Source organism: Euleptes europaea, chromosome 5 (assembly GCF_029931775.1).
Source record: "Euleptes europaea isolate rEulEur1 chromosome 5, rEulEur1.hap1, whole genome shotgun sequence".
NCBI classification, from domain to species: domain Eukaryota; kingdom Metazoa; phylum Chordata; class Lepidosauria; order Squamata; family Sphaerodactylidae; genus Euleptes; species Euleptes europaea.
Window position 1 is genome coordinate 48,122,724 of NC_079316.1, and position 13,451 is coordinate 48,136,174.

The following is a 13,451-nucleotide window of genomic DNA, read 5'->3' on the forward strand; positions in this document are numbered from 1 at the left end:
GTACACTGGCTTTTATTCCATGCATCTGTTTGTTTGGATAGTCAGTCTTGTTCCCAATTGTTATACACTGTTCAGTACAAAAAAAAAAAAAAAGTCAAGTTTACCTCAGGAAGCCATAGAATAGGGAAAAAAGGGAGAGAAGACATCATAGGAGATGAAATGATCATTTGACATGTAAAACCATTAATCCCCAACAATGATTTGCCATCACACTGATTGTGCCGTAGCTGGTCCCAGTAGTTAAGAGGGTATCGTATGAATAATAAAGATAGCCCAAAGAAGCCACTCGCCTCCAGAGGCATCACCTCTGGTTTGCACTGCATGTTGCAGATGGTTGTGCAGCTAATGGCAGGTCCACAGTCAGCCAGTTATATTACTGTAATGCCCTTACATGAAACAACACACAGCAAGGTTCACCATTGATAACTGCACACAGGCAATACTGTCTAATAATCTGAATGAGACTGTTTGGTTTATGGCTTTCATTTAAAAATCAAACAGACTCCTTTTAAAAGTTGCATCTAAATGGTTCAGCACAAAATCTGTTCCACTCAAGACTCTAAAACGCTATTAGAAAGTTAAAAACTGATCTACTTTCCTACCTTACAATAAAAATGTGCCTTTTTTATTGGTGTGCTAAATGTTTCTTGTGCTCCTTGAACACAAACTCAAAAGAAATGTGTAAACGAATTATGGTTCCTACATTTTCTGTCAATATAGGGCCTAAGGAATGGGAGAAATGGGTGTGTCTCAGTACCACCATTACCAAATCCCATAATTTTTACATTTTTTAAATTTAATGATTTGGAGTGCTGTTCCCAGAAAATAAGTACCATAAGTACCTTTTATTGGACCTTCATGACAGAGCAGGCTTTTTAAGGAGCCCAAAATCAACAAATACCTGAGAGTCTGTTTCCACATTTAAAAGTGTTTAGCCCTCACACATAGAGAAAATCTTAAAACATCACTTGTGTGCTATGGGCAAAGAAGAGAGAAAAACCACACTTCACACATATTCTAAACTAACAGAATTTTAGAGCCAACCTCATCACCCTCCATCTTCTAACACTAGTATTTTTTATCCTATTTGAGGCAGAACTGCTATAGCATTTTTGTCATTGTACCAATGATGATCCCAGGATAAACTACCTCAACACCCACCTGATGACATGGACTGGCTGCCAGGAAAGTCACAATGTGAAAATGCTGCAGCAGATGGCAAATGCTCTTATGTATTACAGTAGGGAGGGGACCCTTTACTACAGAGATGCCATTTTCAGCAGCATCGCCATAGTGGACACAGTGTAAAGCCCAATTCTTGATTTAATTAGCTGAACACTGTTTTTTTTACTCCCAGTGTGCTAAACTTGCCTTGATTTGCCTCCCACTTTAATCCCTCTGCAGCCATAAGATTATATTAGTTAAAATCTTATAGATTTACAGAAATACATTTGTGCATTTAAGGATGCACCACTGTAGAAGGCTGACGACAAAGGTTGTAAGAGCATAAGGGGGGAAAAATTAACAGCTGGCAATAAGCCTCAAGACTGCTTAAAGTCTCAGTTCAGTTTTTTGAAAGAAAAAAAACTACCAGCCTGCTCAACCTATTTAAAAATATTAAAGAATTATTTATTTGTACTCCATGGCACAATTCACATATCAAATAATTTGGAAAGTTCTGAAGTTGAATTTAGGGTATGACTTTATCAGGGAGCCTCACAAATAAGTTGACTGCTTAGTTACCAGTGTTCTTAAATCAACTGGTTCACTAGCTTTGTTAGTTCAATGTCCTGACCACTTTGGGGATGTTAAAGGTAAATCCTGACTTATTTTATTAAAGTTTCAAAGGAAAATGCAGGACACATACATTTTGGGGGGTGTCTGTGGAGATACTAGCCAAGACATGCCTTAATCCTTCAGGTATTCCTTCAAAGTATTATTACATTTTATAGCATGACAACTGCAGATGCAGTATGCACACAAATATCAAACAGTTACCAACATCTGTAGTTTCCTTTTTGGTATGTGTGTGAATTAGATTCATTAATGCAACATATTCTCAATAGTTGTAGAGGCTTGCTATGGGGACAGGTTGTACTTAAATGACAAAGCACACACATTATATGCATCACACTCCAGGCTCAATACCTAACATCTCAAATGATCACATAAAATTATTTTCCCCAAAATTCTGTCAGAGCTGGCAATTCCAAATTAGCTGTAAAATTCCTTATCAGCAAGGTAGGATATATTGCTATGAAACTCCTTGTAGAGAAGGAAGTTTGGGGTAGTCACTGAGTTAACAAAGCCAACTGATTGCTGTGGGAAACACAGCATATAGCTCGTCATTCTTGACACCATCATTTGCTTTGTCATATTTCAAAAAAGGAACCTTGCTAGAAATTATATTCTGGCAACTAATCATAGGCTGTTAAACTGGAATCAGCATGCCACTGGAGAACCTCAGTTTATTGCCAAGTAGTCTATGCTTGCTTCCCAAAGGCAGTTAATTAATGAAACAGAGATTCTTGGATTCGCACAGAAACGTGGATTCCGATTCCACAAAATTGTATTCAGAGATCATCCCCCACAGAGGAATATTTATTTAAAAACACAAAAATGAACAACGAAGCAGCACAATTCTCCAAAATGGCAAATAAGAATGGGGTGTAGATCAGGTTGTAAGAGCTTGCATCATGCCAAGTAGGCTTCCAAAAAGAAGCATCACATTGCATGTGAGTTAAATGTCTGCGGTGGGCATGACAAATGCAGCAATGTCTTGTCCACCTCTCCTTAACCAAGGGATTCTCAAACTGTGGGTCCTGACTTGTTTGCATGAAGGTCACAAGTAGTGTTGCCAACTACAGTTTGTCACGTTCCTGGAGATTTGGGAGCAGTGCCCAGGGAGGATGGAGTTTGGGGAGGGAGCTCAGCAGGGATGTGAAGTCACTCTAGCACTCTTATTTCCACCCTCCAAAGGAACTGAACTTTGTAACCCAATGAGCAGTTATAATTCCAGGAGAATTTTGGGCCCCACCTTGAGGTTGGTAACCCTAGCTGCCAGGTCAGAGAACTGAAAAAGGCTGAGCTGGGAAAGGAGACTTTGGGAAGTTTAATGGCCATGAAATACAGTCTCTCTCAATAATGCTATGTATTTATTAACACTAAAAACAAAAAATAAAATATGAACTTGTTCAGTGTTAATGGAAAGGAGATTCTTGTTTTCTATGTTGAAGAGGAAGAAAGTTATTTGCAAGCAGGTCCCATTCTGAGAGCCACTGGCCTAGCTTGTATTACTAATGGAATGGTTTTATTAGGGTGTGAAAACAATCAACAATCAATGGGACTCCCAAATAAGTGGATTATCCACATGCTTGAGGGCACGAACTGCCAGGGACAACTTCTCTGGTGTGGGTAGAGTTTTCATCTTCCTTCTATAATCCTGCTAAGCTGTAACTAGTTGTATTCCTGGCATTAGCAAAGAGTGTATTATTTCAGGAGAGCATGACTCATTTTTGTTATTCTCTGCCACAACACAGTGTTCTGCACAACAGTAAGGAGGCTGAAACATGTCAAGATGTCCATTTTATATTCCATGCCCATGGAGCCCAGCACAGCTTGAACCTGCTTGTGATGGACTACTCCTTGCCTTATCGTATGCGGTGGCCTGTGGAAGATCAGACCCCATCAGCAAAGAACACCCTGCTTCTCCTGCAATAAGGAGCCATGAGGCAATGGAGCAAGGACCAAAAAATTGTGCTACAATAAGCCCTGCCAGTAATCTACAGCAATCACAATAAATAACAATGACATAACTTAAAATCCATGTAGTCCAGCTACAATTTTTTTAAAAATATGGAATAATTTAACACATACAATACAGTTCTCTGAAACAATTTCCCTTCATTTTGCCAGTAGGCGATACATTTAAAAATTCAAATCATATGTAAACAAACAGCAGCACATCATACAAGCCATCATTGCCCTTCATTTTGGGTGTGGAGGCGTGACTCCTAATCACTACCTTAAATATGGGTCCTACTACATACAAGCTTACATTCCACACAAGGCTCCATCCTTGCCTGAATGTAGTCATCACAGGCCATGCTTTGGGGACACAGATAAGCACATGAACAGCACTTTGCCTATAAAACCAGATTCAGTGTTCTTTTGGGGGGTACACTCCTGTGGACATTCCAATTAAAAGATTCATGATTTTAAACCCCAGACAGTTGCTTAGAAAGAATGAGGTAATGAAGAGGGAAGGTGAAATACCATTCCCTTAGGAAAGGCAACAGACTTGGGCCCTTTCTGGTCCAAAATCCATCACTATGGAAATATGGCTTAGGTTCTCTCACACCCAAAATGAAAGGCATTCTCCCACTTATCTCTATTCCAAATACTACTTTGCATCAGCCCCAAGTTGCCAGCACTCCCATAAGAGAACAGCTCTAGAAAAAGAATAGTAGTGTTATCTAAGCAAGGCTGTTCCCCTGACTTCATCCAAGTACAATCCTCCTTTACGGTATACTGGCAAATGTCAACTGTTGTAGGAACAGCTCCAATTTCTTCCTCCAGGATATTTCTCAAGATGTGCAGAATGTGCTTTTTCCTTGGTGTGAGAGTTCTCATTCAACACTAATTTGATCGATCTGTTTTTAATTGAAGGAAGCAAACAAAAAGGCAGGTTCGAAAGTAGAGGAAGGTAACCGAGCAACAGCACCTTCATTTCTGTCTGTTTGCCAGCCACTCCGTGCTGCATCTTCTGGTCTCACAGTAGCAGAATGGTGAAAAGTGCTAGAGGGAAGCCGAAGCTGAAATATCGCTGCAAGATGTCACAACTGCTGAAGGCTGATTTACAAACACCATTAGTCCCCCACTCTCACATGCCAGGTGTGCTGTAACTAGATAACACCTTGCTGCCAACCATTTCTGGGAAGGTGAACAACTTATTTAAAATTATGCAGCTTACGCTAATGCTCCTCTTCATTCACTGGTTACCTCACCCACTGCGCTGGATATAAACCATGTCTCTGAATTCACCTCTTCTATTTCCTGTTCCTTCCGGGCCATGTGGCTTGGTCCCATGCCAAAACAGCAGCATCGTATCCTAGCCTATCCATGCATGCAGTCTAAGACTCAAAAAGATTATTCTTTTTCAGAGGCCTGTTGCCTTAATTTTTTTTTGCAACAAATTTTTATCTATGATACAATTCACTCTTCAGAGTAAAAAGTGTTAAAATGCCAAAAATATGGTACAGTAGCTCAATTATTTAATAAAATACATCCCTGCCATTCTTGATTGAAATGCTCACAGAAAAACCAATTCATCAGAACATTTCTCCAAAGATTCAAGTTATTGCAGATCATTTTGGTGATGGGGTGGAGAAGCAGTTTCTCAGAGAAGAAGTGGAAAGAGGGTTCTTGAGGGGAATCAAAACGCCAGCTGATAAAATGACTGAGGAACAGAGGTCACCATTACCAGGTTGCAGAACTACAAGCTTTACTGGTCCTCACAGTTGCATCAGAGCACTCCCCGTCAGAAGAGTCACCACCAGAGTCTCCAAACTCCCCAGGATTCTGCAACACAAAGTACAGGGGAAAACTTTCAAAATTACTTTTGGGCATCTCCAGTCGGTATTTTCATCTGCGTCAAACAAATACATCACCCCCCTCAATGCATAATGAAAGGACATATACAAGGTCTGGGTATGTTTAGCCTGAAGAGGGGAAGACAGAGGACTGAGAGGTGATATAATAACCATTTTCAGGTACTTGAAGGGCTGTCATATAGAGGAGGGTGCCAAGTTGTTTCCTGTTCCCCCAGAAGGTCAGACCAGAACCAACGGGTTGAAATTAAATCAAAAGAGTTTCTGTCTAGACATTAGGTGGAGTTTTCTAACAGTTAGAGCGGTTCCTCAGTGGAACAGGCTTCCTCAGGAGGTGGTAAGCTCTCCTTCCCTGGAGGTTTTTAAGAAGAGGTTAGATGGCCATCTGTCAGCAATGCTGATTCTATGACCTTAAGCAGATGATGAGAGGGAGGGCATCTTGGCCATCTTTGGGGCATGGAGTAGGGGTCACTGGGGGTGTCGGGGGGAGGTAGCTGTGCATTTCTTGCATTGTGGTGGAGGTTGGACTAGATGACTCTGATGGTCCCTTCCAACTCTATGATTCTATAAGGTCTTTGAGAAAAGAGCCCCCGGATCCCAAGAACTTTTCTGACAAAGAAAAGACTCAGATGACATAACATTCTTCAGCAGACTTGAGGAATTAATTACATAAGAACATAAGAAAAGCCCTGCTGGATCAGACCAAGGCCCATCAAGTCTAGCAGTCTGTTCACACAGTGGCCAACCAGGTGCCTCTAGGAAGCCCACAAACAAGACGACTGCAGCAGCATTGTCCTGCCTGTGTTCCACAGCACCTAAGATAACAGGCATGCTCCTCTGATTTCCGATCAACATCAATTGCTTCATCTGCAGGTACTCTAGTTCTCCTATTACTGAGAGGAACCCACAATTTTGCTTTAGCTCTAATCCTGACTGCTAACTTGTAGCATGTTCAACTCTGCTTGGTAGAATTAGGCTTCAGATTCCCAAGAAGTTGATCTGTAAATCAGCCCATGGTTAAGTCACAGAATACAGAGCTCCTGGGACTGTAAATATGAAGCCACAATTTTAAACGTTTTCCTAACCCTGGGAAACTATCATGTCTGGAGAGAGTTCTAATTGCTTTTTCTGTTACCAAATTCTGGACACAAGCAAATTATGTAGGATCTCCTGACTTCCTCATGTGGATTAGAGCTCTGCCATGCTAGTGGTATTTCCCTGCGTCTTCCAAAGCAGAAAAAAAATCCCTATTGCAGTGTGTCCAATAGCACTCTTGCATTCTTCACGCATTGCACAGGACAGAAGACTCACAGCAAACGCACTACAGAGTAATTCACACATGCTGCAGCTTTTCACCTGAAATGGTGACCTAGTCAGTAAAACAGAGTTGCCCTTACCTGTAACATTGATGTTCATTGAGTGTCTTCTGTGCAGGCACACACTGGGACTGTGCATGAGCAGGCCTGCCACACAGAAGTTTCTCTAGCTAAAAACCACTAGGGGACGCTGTGTGTCAGAGCCTATCTGAACTTTTCCTACCTAAATGGACACGTGCTCCGGTGCAGCTGCATCCCTTACCCTCAGTTCCTCCTGAGCTGCTGCAAGCATCAGAAGTTGGAAAAGAGAGCTCACAGCAGGTGGCAGGGAGGGAATGTGTGCCTTTACAGAAGACACTCGATAAACATCGGTTACAGGTTTAAGTGCAACCCTGGTTTCATCTTCGGTCTTCTGTGCAGTCCCACATTGGGATTCTAGCAAACTACTCACCAGGGGGTCAAAGGAAGCTCTCATCAACATTTCACTGGAATAGGGAGTGAGGAACTGCCTTGCCAACCTGTGTTTCCTTTCTGGTATGCAAGTTCAATGCATAGTGTCTTATGAACATGTCGGCCAAAGTCCAAGTCACAGCTCTGCGTATTTCTAACAGCGGGACTCTGTAGATTAAGGCTGCCAAAGAAGCTTGTGCTCTCATTTTAATGAGCATGAATGTCAAGTGGGCAAGATTATGCCTGGGCACAGCAAAACTATATTGTCCAAACAATGCACCTGGGCAGAGTTTGTGGATAAGCCTTCTTTCCTTTATTTGGACATGCATAACGAACAAACAGAGCAAAATCTTTTCTAAATGGAATAGACTTTTTCAAGTAGACCAATAAGGCATAGGCTGGCACCATCTTAAGCGAGGCTGGAACTCAGTAAAGTCTTTTTCTCCTCAAACTCCCTGCAGGTCTTTGTAGGAAAAGCCAAGACATAGTACTTGAAAGAGGAATAACATGCTAACTTGACCAACTCCACCATCAGCAAAGAAGGAATTGAGGGAAGGGGCATATCTGCACCAGAGCACATGACTGTTTATGCGGGAATAGTTCAGATCAGCTCCAACCTGCAGTGCCTCCTAGTGGTTTTTAGCTTGACAATTCTCCATGGCAGGCCTACTCATGTGCAGTCCCAATGCACAGAAGACTGAAGATTAAATTTCAAGATAAAGGTACATGTGAATCCTCTGGTGTTCGAGGTGTGCTGCTATGAGCTTAGTAAAGCACTTGGGGAAACTGAGACCAAAAGGCAAAACATTACATCAAAACTGTTGTTTCCTGCAGGCAAGAATCTGCAGTGTCAGGGGAAAATCTGTGCATGGAGGTACACCTGTTAGACTGATTTCCTATCAGATTTCATCCTACCAGCTTTCCACTGGCATAAGAGGGCACCCCCCCATCCTGAGTGGCTTCCCCCACTCCCATTTGGGTTACCTGACCCCAGCACAGCTTTTTGGGAGGGGATGTCAAAAGTGGCTACTGGGAAAATGGGATGGGGAAGGGGATGATCTGCTTCCATCAGCAGGATGCAAGCAGAATCTAACCCAGTATCTGCAATGCATCTGAGAGCTGCCATCCTTTTACAGAAATTTGTGTAGATACCAAAGACAGATTCGCCTGCTTCCTCTCATTCATGTTTAAGAACCTGGGGGGGGGGGAGGTCTGTTTTAAGCTAGTGCTACGTAACACCTCTGAATCTCCTCAGGGCTGGGAACTTAGAAGTCTTGGCAGGAGGAGTGATTGCTCCTGATTGTTTTAGGTATGACTTTACTTTGGACAGAGGTGATCAGGAAAATTTCAGGTCTAAAACAGTTGATATTAATGAAAGAGGCTTGTTCTCCTCCGAGACAGAAGGAACCTTTGGAATCCTGATGAATTAATGGATAAATCTATTAAATATAAGTAAAATACAACTGACAGCTTTAGTTTCCTAGCTGTCAACTGTTTTTTAATGACAGAAAGGCTGAAGAGATATTACTGACCTCATACCCATGTTCCTCAGGACACAACTTGCCCAGTGACATCTGTGTTTTCACCCTGCGAACAGCACTCTCCTTATCTGAAAGCCCATCAGACTGGGTAGAGATCTCAATGGGGATTTCTGGAGTCTGTGACATCATCTCATCCAGCTTCTCAGCCCGCTGATCTTTTCGCCGGTTGGCCAGCTCATCTGGGCTGTTGGAATGATCACTGGTATTCCCTTCCTCTCCATCAGACACAGAGAGGTTTTCTGAGCTGAAAGTTGAATAGGACTGACAGCTACTGATGCAGCGATGTGGCCTGCAAATCCACAACAGGTTAGTCATATTGACCAGACTTAAAATCTACATGCAACTGAGTAGGGCCACAAGGATGATGGCCAAGCTTCTGTAATACAGACAGGCTTAAAATCGTGATGGGTCAAAATCTGCCACACACTGCCTTCATAGCAATCTTGCTCCCATTCTTCTAAGAAAAAAACGTATAACCAAATAAACTTTGCAAAATGTTTCATGTTCCAGAACATCTCATCTAGGTTTTACTCCAGATATTTTATTCGACTGAAAGCTATTTACTTGCTAGTCAGGGTTCTTGAAGTGTACCCAGTACACCAGGTTTCTACACAATACTATGCATGACCAAAAATAGGTAATTTAAATTAAAGCTGCAAAAGAGTTTTAGCTATTCTAGAGAGGTATGGAATCTAGAGAATAATGTGCTCCTTTTCTACTAACCCTGATTTTTTTTTTAAATTGTATATGATATTGAAATGGATGTTATAAACATGGCTTCTTAGGACATGTACTTTCAACAACAAAAACCTCCATACGATGATCTGCACACAAGGGTTTCACAGCAGTTTTCACAAAAGTGTTCGTTCTACCATCATCTGGCAACAATTTCTTCAGGGAGTTCAACACCATCTCTCTAGAGTCAGCATAGTTCAATATCATACATAAGGGAAACATGGGATTTTTCTGTCCATGTGTAGACACAACCACTCAAATAGAAATACTGAAAGATTCTCTATGCAATATATACCGACTGAAACGGATGAAAACCTTTCATGATGAATTCTGAACTTTAGACTGGTGTTTTAGTGGCCTCCTTCACCTAGCTGATATTCCTTTTGGTTCAAGAAGCATACTGATAAGCTAGAAGATGTAACTGGCATGAGATATTCTGCATACCTATTCCCACCCCCCTTTCCCAGGTCTTTTACTGTTGGGATAATACAACATACGAAAAGGAAAGGCAGGTTAGCTTCTCCTGCATTCTTCACTTTTCCACATTCCAAGCATTTTTTTTCATTTTGCTACAGACAGGGGACAATTCACAGCATATATGGTTTTCTTCAGTTGCTGCTAAGCTTAACTGGCAAAGGTGGCTTGTTCTATTAGCACCCATGTTTGCCAGATCTTAAAAAGCTCAGCATTTCCTTATGGTACGAAATGCCACTTTTAAGTCCTGCTTAGGCCTGAATACGCTACTAAAGGAACCAGGACAACTGAAAGGCCAACACAGCATTTACTCAAGCTAACAGGAGAAGGCTATGGAAGTCTAGGGCCAGTGTGGGGGAGGAGACCCTACAGAACACTGCAGGGTGATGAGAATTTCACAAATGCAACAAGCACCAGCAAAAAGAGGCACGATCGCTACTTTGATACCAACAGGTTGAAGCAGCTGTGCCAGGGAAATAAGGAGTTATTAAACTCACTTACATGTGAATGTTGTGTAATTTGCAGTTAGATGTACTTTTTAGAACCAATACATTCCTGAGCAGCGTGACATCAATGTGACACAATTACTGTGATTTCAACACTCTAATGCACTGAGCTGATGGTTAATGTGTTCAGAGTAATGTTCTTCAATGAAACCTCCTGAGAGGCATAGTATGACAAAACAATCCTACCTGTACAACATACATCCTGTTGCTTACAATAATCAATAAATTCTACCATCAAGGAGAAATGGATATTTAGCCCTACCCTCTATTTAAAACCATCATTTATAAATGTATGATTCTATCCACAGAGCACGGACAGTCTAAAAAACTGGGAAATAATCTTGAATCTCTCCTTTGTTGAGTCTGCCCTCTGTTCTGAAAAGCACTCAGAAGTCTATGCTGTTTACATCTATCACACTTTTTTTTTCAAATGATGAAGTCTTTTGTGCACCTACTCAATAGATTTGCTCCCTGTTCATAGATGAACACATTTTTAGCATATAATGTGGCCATGGGTTGAGAAGCAAGTGTTATCCTACTACCTGCTACATTTTCTCTGGATATGTGGAAGACTAGAAAAGTCTCCTGTTTAAAGAAAACATCTTGTAGGAAATGTCTTGTAGGAGAATCACTCCTCTGAGGTACTATGCCACAATCAAATTAAAACATACTAAAATTCAGTCCCTTTCATTCACTAATCAATTGCTTAGCAATTATAGTAGGAATTCAGCAATTTAGATTTTTACCTCTGTCTTCGAGGGAATTCCACTTCACTGTCTACTTCTCCTTCTTCTTCTTCTGAAGAGTCATCACCTCTCTGGCAGGGAGATAAAAGACTATCGTTGTTTGCCAATTATTACCAACTGCCAATTACAAGCCCACAGCAATATGGCTTCCACATCCCATAGCAATGTTCATGAAGTGGAACCTTATAATGTAGTTTTACATGCCAAGAACTATGAACTCCTGAACACATCCAACAAATTTAGCACGCATGCTCCGACAGCAAAGCTTACACTAGCCACTGTTTGTGAGAAGGTTAGAGGAACCTTACCTTTGGGATGGGTCGTGTCTTACACAGCAGTCCTGGAGTGCTCACTGGGTGCGAGGAGCCAAGGGATGACACTGACCTGTGGGTGCTAAATTCACTACCCTCACTCCTTCCAAGAAACTGTACATCTGCATATAATGGGTTATGCAATGGTGCCTCTGGCTGCTTCAGCCCTGGCTCAAGTGACTGTCCTTGGCTTGAACCATTTGTCCCCAGTCTGCACTCTGGACAGAGGTTGTACATGTCTCCTTCACTGCACTCCCAATTATCGGCCTTGCTGCCTTCGTCCTCCTCCAGATTTCTCCGTGAATCAGCTTCCATGGCAGCAGAGATAAGGTCAGGGCTAGAGCCAGACATTCTCCGCTGGGCATGATGACTAAGGGGGCTCCGCAGGGCTGCAGCAGGGCCAAAATACCGGAGGTTGTTAGCACAGTTGGCTATGTCCTGCCCGTGTATATTTAGCTGAGGGTGATGCCCATGAGGAGGAGGAGGGTGCTGATGATTGTTAGATGGCTGGTATGAGTCATCCTGGGCTGGCTGGTTTTTCAGAATCCCTGCAAAGTCACTGTAGCTGCCTTTGCTGTTTCCTCGTCGATGGCGTGGCTTACTACGGTAACGGCCTTTGCTATTAACTGTAGACATCTTGGGACTTCCTGAGAGGGGGGAGCCGCTAGGACCTACCTCAGTGTTGGAAATGCCATCAGACCTCAGCAGATCAGGCCTGGGAAAGGAAACAAAACAGAGCATTCTCTGTTAGATTTAGTAAAAGCTAAGCTCAGTTTCATGAAGCTTCTCTCACATTTTCTCTCACTGTACCATTAATTGTGAAAAGCAGAAGTCCTTGAAAATTGTTTTGTTATTTGGCTCACCGTTTAATCTGGCCTCCAGGCTTGTGGGAGACTCCTCTCCTCTTCATCAATTTTTCCATTGTATTAGCATGGATTATGGGTCGGACTGGGTGACGTTTGTAAGTCCCAGGATATTTCTTTTCCACAGCTTGTTCCCGCCTGCATTGTGAAATAAAAATAAAATCCCTCATGTTTCCACTGCAAAAGAAAATTACCAAAGTACAAGCTCAACATTTTTTCTTACATATCTTGCAAAATGCTCATGTCAGCAATGGAACAAGACTAGCTATTTGCTAAGCAACTGCTGAAACTACCGGGAGTCCAGACTGTGAAACTGATCACAATTCCAAGCAGAAGGAAGTGGAGTATTCTAAGGAAAAGGATTCCTCACCCCAGTGCTAGGGGGATTAATTAAGTGACCACACAGGGTTTGACAGCAGACAGATCACGTCCAATTCCCAACATCAAGTAATATTTGTTTATGAGAGTTTCCATGGGAAGCATAAAGCCTCTCCCTAATTTTGAAGTCAATTACCGCTTTGTATTGGCACAAGGGGAAAACTGGACTAAACTGACTCCCCTCTCCAGAAAGCCAGCATGGAGTAGTGGTTAAGAGAAGTGGTTAAGAGCGGTGGACTCTAATCTGGAGAACCGGGCTTGATTCCCCGCTCCTACAGATGAAGCCAACTGGGTGACCTTGGGCTAGTCACAGTTCTCTGAGAACTCTCTCAGCCCCACCTACCTCACAGGATGTCTGTTGTGGGGAGGGGAAGGGAAGGTGATTGTAAGCTGGTTTGAATCTTCCTTAAGTGGTAGAGAAAGTCGGCTTATAAAAACTAACCTTCTTTTGAGGTCCTGTGACCATTTACAATGCCTTGGCAGGGGCCAAAAAAGGCTGCAGTGGGAAGGGGAAGGTGTGGA

The 13,451-nt window shown here is 42.3% G+C and overlaps 1 protein-coding gene across 2 annotated transcripts in view; it reads right to left on the reverse strand.

Moving 5' to 3' along the window:
- Positions 1-5,181: 5,181 nt before the first annotated feature.
- Positions 5,182-13,451, reverse strand: part of MAP3K13 (mitogen-activated protein kinase kinase kinase 13) — a 33,568-nt gene continuing 25,298 nt past the window's right edge. For both annotated transcript variants that reach the window (XM_056849517.1, XM_056849518.1), the window contains exons 10-14: positions 12,552-12,689; positions 11,686-12,403; positions 11,378-11,448; positions 8,908-9,205; positions 5,182-5,580 (exon numbers count right to left, since the gene is read on the reverse strand). In XM_056849517.1, coding sequence (XP_056705495.1) covers positions 5,479-5,580; positions 8,908-9,205; positions 11,378-11,448; positions 11,686-12,403; positions 12,552-12,689 — 1,327 coding nt within the window. In that variant the 3' untranslated portion in view covers positions 5,182-5,478. The remainder of the gene's footprint in view (positions 5,581-8,907; positions 9,206-11,377; positions 11,449-11,685; positions 12,404-12,551; positions 12,690-13,451) is intronic.